The sequence below is a fragment of the Callorhinchus milii genome, unplaced genomic scaffold, assembly GCF_018977255.1.
Source record: "Callorhinchus milii isolate IMCB2004 unplaced genomic scaffold, IMCB_Cmil_1.0 Scaffold3, whole genome shotgun sequence".
NCBI classification, from domain to species: Eukaryota; Metazoa; Chordata; class Chondrichthyes; order Chimaeriformes; family Callorhinchidae; genus Callorhinchus; species Callorhinchus milii.
In genome coordinates this window covers 36,738,359-36,755,933 of record NW_024704744.1, presented here as the reverse complement: position 1 = coordinate 36,755,933, position 17,575 = coordinate 36,738,359, and the positions used below count along the sequence as shown (strand labels likewise).

General features: G+C 40.1%; 2 protein-coding genes across 2 annotated transcripts in view; one reads left to right on the top strand and one right to left on the bottom strand.

The window, feature by feature from the left end:
- Positions 1-17,575, bottom strand: part of nt5dc1 (5'-nucleotidase domain containing 1) — a 265,220-nt gene that overhangs the window by 131,130 nt on the left and 116,515 nt on the right. The window lies entirely within an intron of this gene.
- col10a1b (collagen, type X, alpha 1b) overlaps positions 7,219-17,575 on the top strand; it is a 55,940-nt gene continuing 45,583 nt past the window's right edge. Inside the window, exons 1-3 of the mRNA XM_007899671.2 lie at positions 7,219-7,321; positions 13,529-13,576; positions 15,249-17,091. Of these exons, the coding sequence (XP_007897862.2) occupies positions 7,219-7,321; positions 13,529-13,576; positions 15,249-17,091 (1,994 nt within the window). The remainder of the gene's footprint in view (positions 7,322-13,528; positions 13,577-15,248; positions 17,092-17,575) is intronic.

Sequence of the window (17,575 nt, the reverse complement as noted above, 5' to 3'; positions counted from 1 at the left end):
TGGGTTTCATACCTATTTTGTTAAGTCATTTAGAATTTAAGAAAAAAATGTTTAATGTCTTTGATGGAATTGTTTGATCATTTTTGTGAAGTGCTATGAGACATTCCTTCAATGTGAAAGGCAACGTGTAAATGTTTCCGTGATGCATTCAGTATTTATAAAACCACACCACTCCACACTGATCACTATCTCCCACTCCCTTTACTACAATTACTGACCACAGAGTACACTGAATAATAAAGGGAAACTATCTGTCCACTGCACGCAACTGATCACCATTGTGTTGAGTGTTCCAGAGTGTACTCTGGACACAGAAAAAGATGGAGTTTAACATAAAATCATTGTCTGGTTTATTGGCTTCCAGAAAGCAACACGTCAATGCTAAGATAACACAAGAAGAGACCTGCCTGCGAATATGATTGGATTTTTAACAATTACGCTTCAATGCCTCCTATTATTTCTTCATCCACTTTCATTCTTTGCAGTTTTGAGGCTATTACCCAATGTGATTTATCCCAATTACAATCTGGTTGCAGAACATAAATCTGCATTCATTAACTTCCACTTGTTTATCGCTAGATGCATGCCTGTTTGTATTAATTTCCAAAGAACCAAATAGAGATACAAAAGGAAAAACCACAAAAGGAAACAATGTGTTGAAAATTGTCACAAGTATTGTTCCATTCATGAGGTTTCTTTTCATTCTAAACTTTACGTCACCTCCAATTATTGGTCCCTACAATAATTGTAGCACATTCTCCATTTGTAATGATTTGTTTGAAATATAATATGAAATAAATAATTCTTGCATTTGATATAGCACTTTTTCTGTCAAAGAAACATCTCCAAAGATTTCAAAGGATTTACTTAAAGGATATTTTTGTAGGTCAATGCAGCAGTCAATTATCGCAAATAGCAACAATTTGAATGATTTTTTTTATTATTTGGGGGTTTGTTGGCAAGGACAATCGGAGAAATTCCCTCCTCTTTCAAAATAATATGTGAGATCTTTAACATCCACCTGAACAGGCAAATGGGACTTTGGTTTAACATCTTATCTAAAGAGCAATACCTACCACTATGCAGCTTATTCCCATTCCCGCATTGGGGTGTCAGTCTATGCGTTCAATGTCCACTAAGCATTGGAGTGACAATCTACATTGTGAGATCAGAGGTTCCCATGTGTGGTTTTGACTCACAACCTTTTGACCCAGAGATAAGAGTGCTTCCAAGTACGCCAGGCTGATACCTTAACAATCAAAAATCTTTAGTATACCTATGTACATTACATATTTGCTGACACTATTTTTCCATCAGTCAGATAGGGGGTACTGCACAGGATCAGTCTGAGGTGATGACTCACCCATCTATTTTGTTCATTTTGCGGTCTAACTTCCAGTCATTGCCACACCTTGATGGTTTAACTGAGGTTGGAAACTTCTCCCTGTGCAGGATATGTTTGTGACACTGCTGTGCGCAATTGGCTGCCGCGTTTCGCCCACAATATTTACTTTACAGTATATTCTGTGAAGCGCTTTGAGACATCTTGAAGATGTGAAAAGCGCTATATGAAAATGCAAAGATTATTATTATTATTATTGCAGGTGCAAGCGTGTGTTACACCTCTCCATACTACACTATCCAGTTTTATTTACTATGCTCTTTTGATTATAACATGCAACTGTTTGCTGTTTGTTCAGGGGATTTTACAAAGTATAGAAATACATCTTGTTTCAGCTTGGCTCAGTGGTAGCATTCTCGCCCCTGAGTCATAAGGTTGTGGGTTCAAGCCCCACGTCAGGACTTGAAATCACATAGTCTAAGCTATTATTCCAATGCAGTGCTTGGAGTGTGCTCCATTGTCGGAGTTACTGTCCTTCTTACGTTCCTTAAACCAAGGTCCCATTTACCTGTTCAGGTGGTCAGTGAAGATCCCATGGTACTACAGGAATCGCTAAAAGAAGAGAGTTTCTCCCGGTGTCCAAGCCAATCCCCCAAATAAAATTGTTCATTCACTCTACGCTGTTTGTAGGACATTGCTGTGCGCAAAACCTGGCTGCTGTGTTTGCCCACAAAATACAGTCACTCCACTTTATAGTAAATCATGTGATGGGCTTTGAGTTGTCTCAATGACAGGATAAGCCACACAAAATGCAAGGATTATTATTATATGTTAATATCAATCATATAATTTTCGATGTGGGTTAATATGACCAGAGTGGTGAATGAAAGACTCCCACAAAAGTCAGCTCCACATACTTTGAATCACAGAACTCAGTTACACCAGCTGACATTAATCCTTTCAGTACAATTAGATGATTTTAACACAGCTAATTGCTGATAAGTACATCATTAACTTGCCACAGAACTGCACACTCTATGTAACGTGTGCGAATACAACTGTTAGATTTTTATCACTGCATAAAGGATCAGTTATGTCAGGTATACTTTTACAACCTGTAAAATACATTGAAAAGACTGTTGGCAGGCAACCAAATGTTTTCCTTCCCTCCTTCCTTTTCCATGTGACATTGTTACTTACATCCAGGGGATATTGTATATTTTCCACCCTACACACCTTACACAACTAACATTGAGAAAAATTAAGTGAGATAAATTAATGCTAAACCACTTCAGTGCGGCATGAAATTTAACACACAAGGTGGAATTACTCTTCCCTCTGATGTAATTGTGTGTCAAACTGGCTCAGTTAGTCGCACTCACACCTCCGAATCAGAAGATTGTGAGTTCAAGCTCCACATCAGGACTTGGAACTCATATAGTGTAAGATGACACTGAGATAAGGTGCTGGGGTGTTGGAGTTGCTAATGTTCAGATGAGACGTTAAACAGGTGAACGTTAAAGATCCCATGATACTATTTGACAAACAAAGGAGTTTCTCCCGTTGTCCTGACCCAAAATCACCAAATAAAATTGTTCATTACTTAATGCTTGTTGGTGGCACATTGCTTGTATAACAATTGGCTGCTGAATTCACTCCACTTATCTTACGAAGTGCTTGGGACGTTCTCCCGACGTGAAAAGTGCTATATCAAATGTAAGGATTATTATTATGCAATTCAATGCACAATGGTGCTCGTCTTATTGGAATGGAATGGAGTTGCAGCAGAATATCTGGAAACTTTGTTTATTTTTGTTCGCCTGCAGGATTGCATTCTGCAAACTAGTACCATTTCTGGCAGCCAAATATCCCAGAGTGTGGTTTATTAGGAAGTTATGAAACTATGGGTAAATATTTATTACATTTATTATATAATTTGGGCACTCCTGTACACACATTGATACATATGTTTCGTAATGGTTTATATAATTTGTACAATATAGATCCATGTTTACACATGGTTTAGACAGCACAGAAAACAAATCCAGCTGTACAATGCAGAAATATATCACTATAGAATAATAATAATCCTCACATTTGGTATAGTGCCTTTCACGTTGGCAGTTCTTTCCTCAATTCACACACATCACATAGTACAAAACACGATATGGTATAGAAACAGGCCATTTGGACTAACTCGTCTGTGTCTGAATCCCTGTTCCTCCTAATCTGCCAACTGTACCCTCTATTCCCTTCTCACTCATATGTGCATGAGGTTTTCTATTAAATACATTGAAGCTGTTTGCTTTGAGCACAGCTTCTTTCTGTCAACAGATTCCACATTTTCACAACCCTGGGTGAAGAAGTTCCTTCTAAAGTCCCTTTGAGAAGTACCACTTTTTGGTCTCACCAACAAGAGGAAACAGCCGATGAACATCCATTTTATTAAATCGTTCAAAATTTTAAACACCTGTATCAGATCTATTTTCAATTGTCTCAACTCTCAAGAGAAAAACTGCAAACCGTCCAATCTTTCTTGCTAGCTGTGTGATTGATTAAAAAATTGAACTTCAATATTTCTTTTCCCACTGGGGTAAATAGTGCTTGGAGAGTTGCTGCAGTGGATCTCTTGTTTTATTGATTGATAATGAAAATGAACCAGGGTATGTCCCAGGATTTCAACTCTGAATTGACAATCAGTGCCAGTTAGAGAAAAATAATAAGGTTAACTTAGTACAATAGAACATTGTTATTATACAGCTTTAACTGGGGCCATAAAATCCTAAACATACTTATAAAGGAGCAGTTGTCAGTCAGCCCTTCCATATCTTAACGTCACCAATCATATAATCGGTGATGTAACAGAATGTGTGCACAAAAAGCTGTCTGGCTCCATCCTATGTCAGATTGTGATGCTGAGCTCCACATCGTGGTCATTGTGCTTCTTGCATTGACGTGCTTCAAATCATGTTGTTGCAGAATGATGTATTTGGACAAAATACAACAGAAAAAGTGTGGTGACCTGCTTAATTTGAGCAAAATGTGCGTTGATGGAGCCGGCCCGCTTACTGAGTGTATTTTAGACTTTACTCGATAACAACTATAAATGTCCAGATCTATACCTCAATTGCACTATAAGCAAACAGTTATACTGAAGTGTGTTATAATGGAGTTCTACCGTAATATGTTAAACAGGTCTCAGAATCTATAAGAGGCACAGGATGCAAGCACAGAAGAGGGAAGATGAACAGTCAGTTGAGATGTGGAATAATTACCAGGAAGGTAGTGGAGCCAGATGGTATCAGCAAATTCAAGAAGGAATGCAATTATGTTTTGGTGGAAAGTGTAGAATTATTTATGTTTTACCTTGAGACCTGCCAGATGGTCTATTCCTTTGCAGTAGCCTCATAAGGTCCATACCCTTCACAGAGAGTCTCAGGGCAGGAATATATTGGGAGGAGGCCTGAAATAATATCAGAAACCACAACAGCTGTTTGTCACATCATCTGAACCAGGAAAGAGTGAATGGGGGAAAGAGGAAAAAGTTATCCTCCTTTATAAATGCCAGGTGCGGTGGCTGAAGCAGAATCCATTTTAGCTTTCAAGAAGGAATTGGGTAGATATCTAAAACGATTCATTTGCAGTGGTAGAGGGAAAAGGCAGATTAACAGGATTGAATGGATAACTCTTGCGGAGAGCCAGCACAGACACAATAGGCTGAATGACCTTCTTCTGCGCTCTAAATTTCTACGGTTCTAAGTAAACTTACCAACTTGGCCATGAGCACGTACAGTGTGAGGTTCCAATTAATGATTCCTTACCTCGATTTTCCATTCTCATCATCAGGCAGTGAAAATTATTTTCATGACAAACAGCAACGGACAAAATACAACACTGCCCCTCCTGCATTCAAGTCATGTGGTGTTCCAAGAGCTAATACTGTATTACACAATTCGATAAGTATCAATGTCAGGATATACTTAAGCACTCGGGAGATGCTCCGCCAACGGCGCTATATAAATGCAAGTTCTTGTTGTTAAAATTGGAAACGTCCAAGTGAATATCACAATATTAACACAGAAGAGGAACTGGGAGTGTAACCATTAAATACTAATAACAATAATCTTTCCACTTGTTATCGCGCCTTTCACATCGGGAGGTCATCTCAAAGAGCTTCCCAGAATACTATAAAGTGGAATGACTTTGTGTTTTCTGGGCAAATGCAGCAGCCAATTTGGGCACACCAATGTCCCACAAACAGACATGAATTGAACAACCAGTTTTATTTTTACTCTGGGGTTCTAATAATTGTAGAAACACTCAATAGCATTCGGTCAATCTTTCTTTCCTTAGCTATGTTTTAATGTCTGAAAATGTACTGAGCAGAACACAGACATTCATGAAAGCAAAGCAGAAGAACACAACAGTAAATAAAAAGAAAGGAAGATACAGCTCTTTATATTAGAATTCAATAGCTAAATGGAATCACCGTAATAAGATCTATCTACAAACCAGAACTAATCTAGGATTTGCACTCATCATAGACACACCTTTGTGTTATCTAAACCATAAAGACCCAACCACCACAGGCCTGACGCATAGAGGAAGGGAGAGTGAACCAAATAAGACAAGTTGCATTTATATATCGCCCTTCACGCGGGGTAGCGTCCCAGAGTGAAAGACTAACAGGGATGACTCTTAAGTTGACGAGCAGGCCTTCAGTGAACTATTCTTGGATAAGCCAAGAACATGACCAAAAAGGCCACCCTTCTCCAATGTTCTTGCCTCCCATAACTGATCTGACAATGCATCCGGAGTTGTATTATTGAGCACTTACAGCCAATTTGCGCAAGGCAAGGTTCCACAAGTGAATAACAATTTTATCTGGAAAGTTATTGTCCAGGACACCAGGAGAAAGTCCCTTCTGTAAGGTTGAATTTAATATTTCTTACAGCTAGGGTGGGTATAATTGCCAGATGGTGAGAGTTAATCAATAATATTTCATTGCTGTTCGTTCGTAAGAAAACAAATTAAAAACATTTTTATTCTTTTGTTGATTCAAAAAAATTATCAGATTTTCCTTCATAAATCTCTTCTCCATTTGCATCTGATACTGTGTGTGCATGAGAAGAGAGCAATGCCAAAGAAGGCAAGGCAACTCAAACCACAAAAAACCCACTAACCTGATACAACTTGTCAACATTAAAAAAACAGCGTAATTGGTACTTGGATTTTGAAAGGAGGAGTTTTAGAATTTACAGATGAGCATAGTTGGGTTTTCTCATACATAAATACCAGCATCTATTGTTTCAAAACACTTCAGCATTGGACACCCCACGATTTCAGAAACTACCCTGTTGGGGATACTATGCAGAAGCAAGGTTGTGGAGACACATTATGCTGGTATGTTGGAACTTCAATTTAGTTCATTAGAGAGGGCAAAACTTTATTGCTTTCTGTCTTACTGCATGCGCCAGTATCATTTTTCATGTGCAGTACCTTATGTGTAATTTATTAATGCCATGTGTAAATAAACTACCAGCATTTTTAGCTGTGGAATAGAAACATGCACTTACATTTATTCTGGCACATTGCTGCCGAGTAAAAGATGAAAGTGTGAAATAACTTTTCAAGCCAAGTGACCTATGCAAGACCTTGTTAGGTATTTTCAAAAGCAAAATTACTTGGAAGCATAGTTTGTTGTTACTACGAAAGAGCAAATGTTTTGTTGTCGATAAGATCTGGCAATAATCTCAACCATTTAAAGGGGTATATTTTTTACTATTCTATGTAATTTTTTTGAATTATATAAAAATAAATGCAATTTACTAATGTTTCCAATTTCCATCAATACTTCACAGAGCTGAACCATAAAGATGGATTCAAAAGAAACTGCTGCACTTCTGGCAATCACGTTATTATCTGTGACCTTAGTCAATGGTCACTATTACAGATACAATGCTGGATCCAATCGAGGCGGTGAGATTTCATTTTGTTATAAAATGTTTACATATGACCACTATGAATTTGTCTAAATTACATAAAAATCAATGGTCAGACAGACAGATAAAGCTGGGCAATCACGATTTGTTACGTTACAACTTTTTAGCTTTTAAATGCATCCTGTTTTTGTCTATTCTTTAAATTCCGCTTAATATTTTCAGACTGTCTCCTAAAAGATGCCAATTTTTAACTAATACAATGGGCAATACATATCTAGATCTCCTACTCTGCGTTGAACCACACAATAGGGTTTGCAAAATAATTTTAATTCTTCACTGATTTACATGAGAAAAAATGCTTTGCAGCATTACCCTGCAAGCCCAAAATAATATATGCAACTCATATGAACTTGCAGCTAAATAATTCCTTGCATAACATGTCCATGCCTTAATATGGTGCTCTTTCCACAGCCATAATAATAATAATAAATAATAATAATCCTTGCATTTGATATAGCACTTTTCACGTCTCAAAGCGCTTCACTGAATAGACTGTAAAGTGAATTGACTGTATATTTGTGGGCGAATATATTAAGATTAAGTTAGCCATATCAATGGTCAGATAGACAGATAAAGCTGGGCAATCACGATTTGTTACGTTACAACTTTTTAGCTTTTAAATGCATCCTGTTTTTGTCTATTCTTTAAATTCCGCTTAATATTTTCAGACTGTCTCCTAAAAGATGCCAATTTTTAACTAATACAATGGGCAATACATATCTAGATCTCCTACTCTGCGTTGAACCACACAATAGGATTTGCAAAATAATTTTAATTCTTCACTGATTTACATGAGAAAAAATGCTTTGCAGCATTACCCTGCAAGCCCAAAATAATATATGCAACTCATATGAACTTGCAGCTAAATAATTCCTTGCATAACATGTCCATGCCTTAATATGGTGCTCTTTCCACAGCCATAATAATAATAATAAATAATAATAATCCTTGCATTTGATATAGCACTTTTCACGTCTCAAAGCGCTTCACTGAATAGACTGTAAAGTGAATTGACTGTATATTTGTGGGCGAATATATTAAGATTAAGTTAGCCATATCAAGAGGCTAGCTTAATTTGAAACATCTCAGAGTATAGAATATATTTTTAAACAATACATAATTTTTATATTGTAATATTTAAGATCACATGTATGGCTATACTTGAATTCAATATTTGTTCAATCAATATTTAGGTAGACTTTTTTTGGTCAGCCGGGTGTCTGATAAATGCGGAATCTCATGACCATGCTTAAGAGTATCCAAACCAAGCTGAGATTTCCATGCATTCCACCTACACATGGAAATCCCAGAGATAGATTGTTGGAATGCACACTTTTGGTAAACTTACTGTGGACTGAGAAAATCACTATGCTGAGAATTTATTAGTTACACAACAAAACTTGGAAAATGATTCTGCACAATGTATTTGAAACAATGGTTGGATATATGTTTGCAATTACATGTTAGATGCTTTTATAAGCATCAGGAGAAATTTAGAGCAAGATGAGACCTGATAGAGCTGCACAAAAATTATGAGGGATTTTGATAGGGTAAATAGGCTATTTCCATATGTGACTAGAGAACAAGTAAGGAGGTAGAAGCAGAAACTATTGTGAGTTTCATGAGGGAAGATGACAAGCCATAAAAAGTCTTTTAAGGGTGTTGGAGATAGAGTGGGTCAGTGAGATTGAATTGACAGCTTGTTCGGAGAGCCAGTGATAGGCCAAATAGTGTCTTTCCACACTGTAAATTTATTTGATTCTAAGGTGTGTGCAATCTATCTAACCGCACTTGTCATAAGAACATAAGAATTAGGAGCAGGAGGAGGCCATTCGGGCCTTCGAGCCTACCCCGCCATTCGATAAGATCATGGCTGATCTTCTGATCTAACTCTAATTACCTGCCCTATCCCCATAGTGGAGTCCTGTAGCTCAGTGGTTAGAGCACTCGCTTTGCAAGCGAGAGACCTGAGTTCAATTCCAGGCAGGGCGAAACCTTGGGCAAGTTTCCTTACTCCACACGCCTAATAATAATCCCTCCAAAACAAAACAAAATAATAAATTGGTCATTTTCAATCCACAACTGTTTGTGGGACATTGCTGTGCGCAATTGGCTGCCACGTTTGCCCACAAATATACAGTCAATTCACTTTACAGTATATTCTGTGAAGCACTTTGGGACGTCTAGAAGACGTGAAAAGCGCTATATCAAATGCAAGGAGTATTATTATTATTAATTATTATTATTATTATCCCCTAATCCCTCTATTTTTAAAAAATCCTTGTCGGATGTCATATGACCAACCCGTGGCTATCCTCCTTGGGGAGAGGTAAGCGAGATATCCTTGGAGCTGAACTGGCTCCAAGGTGACATGTTTGGAATGTCAGAATTGAGCCCTCTGTGGCAGTCTGGTCTGAGCCAGGTGGCTTCACAGTATTCCAGGGTACTGCTGATGACACCCCAGCCAGCCTGGCTCATCAGCAGGAAATGGAAGGGCAGACCAGTCACTGTGAGCAGGGACTCTTCCCACTCCGCTCCTGTTAACCCTGTAAACCAAAGCCCTAAAGGGTATGGTGGTCCAAGCTGAACAAACAGTAGGAAAGCTTGCCAGACAGCGCTTTCGATGGCAAGCTGTGTGGTTTTAGCTGCTTAGACTCCAGCAGTACCCCAACACACACTGCACCCTATACTTTCCAGAATTGGGTAAACAAGATACATCCCTCTAGGGACAGAATGCACATTTCATTTCAACAATTTATCTTTGGAGTTTCCATGTGTAAGTGAATGCATGGAATTCTCAGTTTGGTTTGGATACTCTTAGGCATGGTAATGAGTATGTCAGACACCCGGGTGACCAAAAAAAAGAACAGTAAACAACTTTATATTCTTCATATAAACTACAGCACAACAATCATTCCAACTCTTTCATCACTTTCACCATGCAAATCTCATTTTGTCCATAGTTTTAAAAACTGTTTCTAAAGGAACCTGTGAATAAGTATTAAGAAATGCCAATTCAGTAATCATTGTTGGTGATTATTGTTGGGTGTGACCGGCTTTAGACAGAAGCAACATGAGGTGAAAGAAAATAGACGTTTACATGTGGTTCATTCCTGCTGAGTGAATAACTGGCTTGTACTATTACATTCACTGTCTTGACAGTACAATGGAAATAATTACAAAATTAGATCACAATGAAATCTACAGCAAAGCAAAAGAAATGTCACAGCAATGCAATTCCACGTTACTGAATTTCTGTCAAAGTATGCTTTTTTTTAAAAAGGCAGCAAAATGATGGTCCTACTGCTGCAGCTGCTGTAGGGGGCATTGGTGGTCACTTCTGGAATGCATCTGGCCAGGGTGGGTCAGAGAGGATGTGGCGTTGAGAGTAATAAGCCACAATGTCATTCAATTTTCTTTGGGGATTTTGTGGAGAAATCTTACAAAACGTTCCAACAGGTTCTGCGGTTAAGGCCATAAAGGGATAATTTGTACATGAACTCTGGAAACGGTGGCATTGACTGCCATATTCAGTTTATTTTATCTTATAATTGAACAATTTGATGATGTCTGGAACTGGCATCAATTGTGTCAAGAAGCCAAAGCATCTTCACATGACTGGGATCAAAAGCAAAGGCGAGGATTATTATTTACACCAAACAATGTTCAAGAAACAACAAAGAGCATGGAGCATAAAAAGATCATTTAACTTTCAATCAGCTCCCTTTCCGTCCGGTTCCTAACCAAGGCTGCTTCTCTTTTCCTTCACCACTTTGTCCACTTCGATCCCCATCTCACATACCTTTGTTACCACCACAATGGACATCTCAAATGCTTTCTTTACTGTCCTTAGTTCATCCAAAATTCTGCCTCTCCCATTCTCCACACTAAGCTTCAGTTACCCATTACCCATGTCCTCATCAGATTCCACATCCAGTGCCTGGAATCCATCTTGATTGGCCTGCAGAGGCAAACATTAAGCTTCTGCTTAACTCTGCACCTCCAACTGGTGGAACCATTGCTCAATGGCAAGGGACGTGTGCCCGAGCTGCGGACAGGAAGACAGTGGCAATGCTCTCACCCATTTTATGCTGAGACGTGTTGCCCATCAGGAAGCTCGCAGGGAGTTCCTTGTGCCTCCCATTCACCTAGTCAGGGCTCAAACCCACTCTTGTCGTCGGATGTCAAACAACCAATTAGTGACCATCCTACTTCGGGGAGATGGACTGTGTCTCCTTGGAGCTGGACTGGCTCCAAGATGACATGCCTGGCAACAGAATATCGTAATTGAGATAGCCCTCTGTGGCGATCTCGGTGGTCCGGTTCCTGTGCCAGGCAGGACCGCAGTATTCCAGGGCACTGCTGATGGCAGCACAGCCAGTCTGGCTCATCAGCAGGACCTAGAGGGGCAGACCAGTCACTGGGGCAGGAAATCCTCCCACGCAGCTCCTGTTAACCCTGCAAGCCAAAGCCTTAATTGATAGGGTGGTCCTAGCTGGATAAGTTGCAGGAAATAGCCATATCAATGGCAAATTATGCGGTTTTAGCTGCTTAAGACTCTAGCAGTACTCCAACACACACTCTGTGGTCCCCAAGTCTTGACTCTTGTCAACCAGCACTTAATACTTTACGGAATTGGGTAAGCAGGGTGCATCCCTCCAGGAAGAGAGTGCGCATTCCATTCCAAAATCTGCTGTCGGCTGCACCCCCTCCAGCCCAAAAATGTCAGGTTCTAACATCTCCTAGTGGATTGGCTTCAGGACTTTCACTCTCACCAACAAATCATCCTTGGTCCTCCCATCCCCTGTGGCTTTTTCCAGCCTCAAAGTCCTGCCTTCTCCCTCCACTTGGCTAACTCAGGCCTGCTGCACTTCTTTTAACCCTTCTGACCCACCATCGCTTTCCAAGTCTTCAGCCACTATGCATCTTCTATCTGTAACTCTATCCCTAAATCTCTCCATCATACCACACGTCTCTGTATCTTTCTTGTCATTCAATGTCTGGTACCAGCTCTGTAAAGCTCTTTGAGACGTTACTCTACATGAAAGGCTCTATATAAAACATACATATTTCACACAAGGTATATTTTATTTTTGGTATATTAGATGTACTCAAAAGATGAATCTGTTACTGTCTGCTGGTATAACTGAGTTCTATGATTCAAAGTATGTGAAGCTGACGTTTGTTGGGAGTCTTTCATTCTGGTCATATTAACCTACATGGGTTAATTATGTAATTGGTATCAACAGGTAGTAGTAGTAATAATAATAATCCTCGCATTTTGAGCACCTTATCCTGTAATCATTACATCTCAAAGTGCTTCACAGGGTTTACTGTAAAGTGGATTGACTGTGTATTTTGCGGCTAAAACCGTCGCCAATTGCGCACAGCAATGCCCCATAAACAATCGTGGATTGAATGACCACATTTTTTTATTTGGAGGGATTATTACTTCTGGAAAGCGATCTGCCAATCGGCTAACAACCATGTTGCGAGAGAATGTACAGTGCAGGGCGTGCATTGGAGAAAGATAGACATTGATATAAATACACAGAAATAGAAAAACAAAAGAGTGTGAGAATGGCAGAGCAGATAATGAACAGTCAGTCACCAGATGTTAATCATGCAGATTATCAGCTCTCTGCTGTAAAATAAAACAACTTGCTTTTATATAGCTGCTTAAGCTGCTATGTAGGATAACATCTTGGAGGACTTCACAGGGTGGGGTGAGGGGAAGTGTTACATATCGAGCAAGGAGAGAAAATACACATTGAAACATCACATGCAGAATGTTTGTTTCATGAATTAGAAGCAAATGTCCCAGCAAGCCACTCAATTGTAAGAACGCCGCTTTAGAAAAATTAAATATAAAGGACTGCAGTGAAAAGCACCCCCAACCATTCACTACTCAAACAACCAAGGATAGGTAATAAGTGCGACATCCTCAGATCAGTGTAAAAACATAAGTGCAGCAATGATATTTGACCTTAAATTGTCCTGTTTCCTTCTGGTAAGTTGACTCCAAAACTCTTTTCACCATTTTTATGTTCCCAGCAAAAGAAAATGTTATGTTGCAACCACTACTTTCATTGTTTTACCTTCACGCAATTGTTTTGTAACTGTAGCTGATGGTAAAATAACAATTGAAAGATTAAAAAAAACCTTTGATGGTTTTCCTAAACAGGTGAAAATTCAGACAGCTCAGAAGAGGAACGTAACGTTGCCTACAGAGGTAGGAAATAAGCATGTTCTGTACATACAATGGCATTGTCCATCATTAATTTTAAAGACAACAACTTGCATTTATATAGAACCCTTCATATAGAGCAGTGCTGGCCAAACTACGGGCCATCAAGAAGCAGTCCCCGAACATTCCCCCTAGTCTAGCTAAGTCCGTGTTCAATCAATAGTGTGTTTCCAGGTTTTTATTTGATTGAATATTTGTGGCATAAATCAAGAAATATTCAATCAAGAAAATTTATTTTGTTGGCCGACCAAAAAGATTGTCCATCACTGATATTGAACAACTACTTAAGAGCGCTTTACAGAGACAGTGCTGGAAACCCATCCGGGGGAGGAGGATGTTAATTGGCATTGTCGAAGAGCTAGCTTTTTAGACAATGTTTAAAGACAAATAGAGCAGAGGTTAGGCAGAGGAGTTGAGGGAAAGACATAGTGGTTGAAGGCTTGGCTGCTGACGGTAAAAGCACTGCACTGATATTATTGCAGGACAACAAAATGTTACATGTATTTGTTTTAAAATAATGTCAAAATGTGGTTAAATTTATTTGAAGCTCAAAGTGAAATAAAGATTTTGTTACACTGTGCAAATTTCTTTTGCAAGGCTATCAAGAGAGATAATTCCCTCTAATTTTAAATTCCACCCAAATCAATAACCCATAAAGATGACTTGACATATTGCTTACATTTGATATAGCACTTGTCATTAAAACACCTCAAAGCAATTCACAGGCTATACGATAAATTAACAGGATTTTATGTATATTGTGCAAACAATGTGAGCATACATGTACACTGTGGGTATTACAAGCGCTCTCAATTTTGTAATTAACAACCGGAGAGCATAGGAGCATTATAAATAATAATAATAATAATTTATACATACACATAATTGCCATCTTCTATATATGAGTTTTTTTAAAAAAATCAGGTTTATATTGTGGGTCACTATAAATAAAATAATTGAGAAGTTAAAATTAGTTATACACCTAAGAGGAAGATTTATTTTGGACAGCCGGGTGTCTGACACTTCCGTAAACTCATCACCATGTTTAAGAGTATCCAAATCAAACTCAGAGATCCATGCATCCTAACTACACATTGAAATTTCTGTGTATTGGAATGGAATGCACACTATTTCCCTGGAGGGACACATCCTGTTTACCTGATTCCCGAACATATTAGGCCTAGGTTGATAAGAGCTAAGGCTTGGGGACCACAGAGTGTGTGTTGGAGTACTGCTGAAGTCAAACAAGGTAAACTGCATAGCTTGCCAATCAAAGCACTGTCTGGCAAGCTTTGCTGCTGTTTGTCCAGCTAGGATCACCCAACTAGCTTTGGTTTGCAGGGTTAATGGGAGCTGAGTGGAAAGAGTTCCTGCCCCCACTGACTGGTCTGCCCATCCAGATCCTGCCGATGAAGCCAGGCTGTGCTGTCATCAGCAGTGCCCTGGAAACTGCAAACCCACCTGGGTCAGGAACTGGACTACCAGCATTGCCACAGAGGATTGACTCAATTCCGACATTCCGTTGCCAAGCACATCACCTTGGAGCCAGTTCAGCTACAAGGAGACCCCGATTACATCCCTCCCCAAAGAGTATAGGAGGAAATATTGTTACATCTTGTTTCCTAATCCATAATCTTCATGATTTTTCTCTTAATAGGAGTAGCTCATGGGCGTCAAGGACAACGAGGCCCACGAGGCATGCCAGGCCCACCTGGTCCATCAGGATCCCCAGGAAAACAATGTGTTGGACCACAAGGACAACCTGGTCAGCCTGGAAAACCAGGACAACCGGGAGTCTCTGCTCTGGGAACACCAGGCAATCCTGGACCTCCAGGAAAGTCAGGTGTAAAAGGATCTCCAGGATTAAAAGGTAGTATAGGACCTCCCGGAATGCAAGGATCAATAGGCTATCCAGGCCGTCCAGGCTCTCCTGGCCCAGCTGGTTTACCTTCCACTGGGAAACCCGGTGCGCCAGGACCATCAGGAGCCACAGGAGCAAGAGGACCACCTGGGGAAAAAGGAGATCTAGGGTATCCTGGCCAGCCTGGGTTAAAGGGGGAAAAGGGATTGGGAATTTCAGGACGTCCAGGTGAAAGAGGTCCTTCAGGGCCTCCAGGGAAACATGGCCCCCCAGGAGCAGTGGGATTTGGAAGACCAGGAGCCCCAGGTGGTCCTGGTGCAAAGGGTGAAAAGGGTTCTGTAGGTACACCAGGTCCCTCTGGGTATGTGGGCCCACCAGGTGCACAAGGACCCCCAGGACTACCAGGAATAGGAACATCTGGAGCCGATGGTGCTGCTGGGTTACCAGGACCGCCAGGACCTAAGGGTCCTTTTGGTTCACAAGGTTTGCCAGGAGCACCTGGACTGCCTGGGTTTGGAAAAGCGGGTTTTCCAGGACTTAAAGGAGATCCTGGTGCTCCAGGTCCTGCTGGATATCCTGGAGAGAAAGGAGCGGAAGGAAGACCTGGTACAGGAGGGGTACCCGGAGCGATAGGACCTCCTGGTCAACCAGGATTACAAGGTCTCAGAGGTCTATCAGGCCTACCCGGTGCAATTGGACCAAAAGGTGAAGCAGGACTAAGAGGTGTACAAGGATTCCCAGGAATAAAGGGTGAGCCAGGACCAGGAGGTGCTCCAGGAAAATCAGGAATTTCAGGAGAACAAGGTCTACCAGGTCTAGAAGGATCAAGAGGACTACCTGGTGAAAAGGGTAATATTGGACCTGTTGGACCAATTGGAAAATCAGGTCCACAAGGTGCTCCAGGTCTTCAAGGACCACCGGGATATCCTGGAGAAGGTGGGGCGAGGGGATCTCCTGGATCTCCAGGAGAAAGTGGTCCACCTGGGCCTCAGGGGCCTCCAGGATTCCCTGGGGAAAAGGGAGAACAAGGATTCCCAGGTCTACCTGGGCTACCTGGTTTTGCAGATATCAATTATGAAAAAATACCATCTGGTTTACCTGGACCACCAGGACCAGAGGGTCTCCCAGGCCCACCTGGGCTACCTGGTCTACCAGGCCCACCAGGAGAAACACTAATACAACCAGGGAAATTTGGAACATATGATAGTTACAGCACAGGAGAAGACTACTCATCAGGAATCTTGAAATCAATTCCATCTTTTACAGCCATTCTTTCAGAATCATTTCCATCAGCAGGAAGACCAATAGCATTTAGAAGGATACTATCTAATCAAAACAGTAACTATGATCCATCAACTGGGATATTTACATGTCAAATACCAGGGACCTATCAATTCATATATCATGCACAAGTCAATGGAGGAAATCTCTGGATTGCATTGTACAAAAATGGTGAATCTGTTATGCACACAAAGGATGACTATACCCCAGGCAATATCGACCAAGCCTCAGGAAGTGCAATATTACATCTGTACGAAAATGACCAAGTCTGGTTGCAGTTGCCATCAGAAAATTCCAATGGTTTATACACAAGCAGTGACATGCATTCATCCTTCTCTGGGTTTCTAATTAACACATCGTGATGTGCATCCATTTGGAAAGGTGCACACAAAACATATTTGACTTTGTTCTGATCATACTTTGATTCATCAAAAAGACAACTAGATTAAGAAATATTTGCAGAATAAAATGGTACAACAATTTTACAAAGTCAGGTTAATAAATCTCGACATTCTAAGCAATAAAATGGATTCCAGAGCAGCATATATTTATACCAAAATGATTCCACGTGTTCTATTTGATCTAAAAATGTTACACTTAAGAAAGAAAAAAATGTATTTTTAAAACTATGAATTTATCACAAAGCTTTCTCTGACTGTATAGCACTAAGATGTGTCTTTGCCTATCAGCAAGTTTATAGAAAGTTCATCAAGGCAAGAAATATGCTTTTGGTTACTTTTGGTTGATGTAAGAGTTTTAGAATAAACTCAGTGCCATTCTGACCTCACTCACCAACAACCTAATCTAGCTAAATACTAGAATCCCAAATTCTTTGAATGATC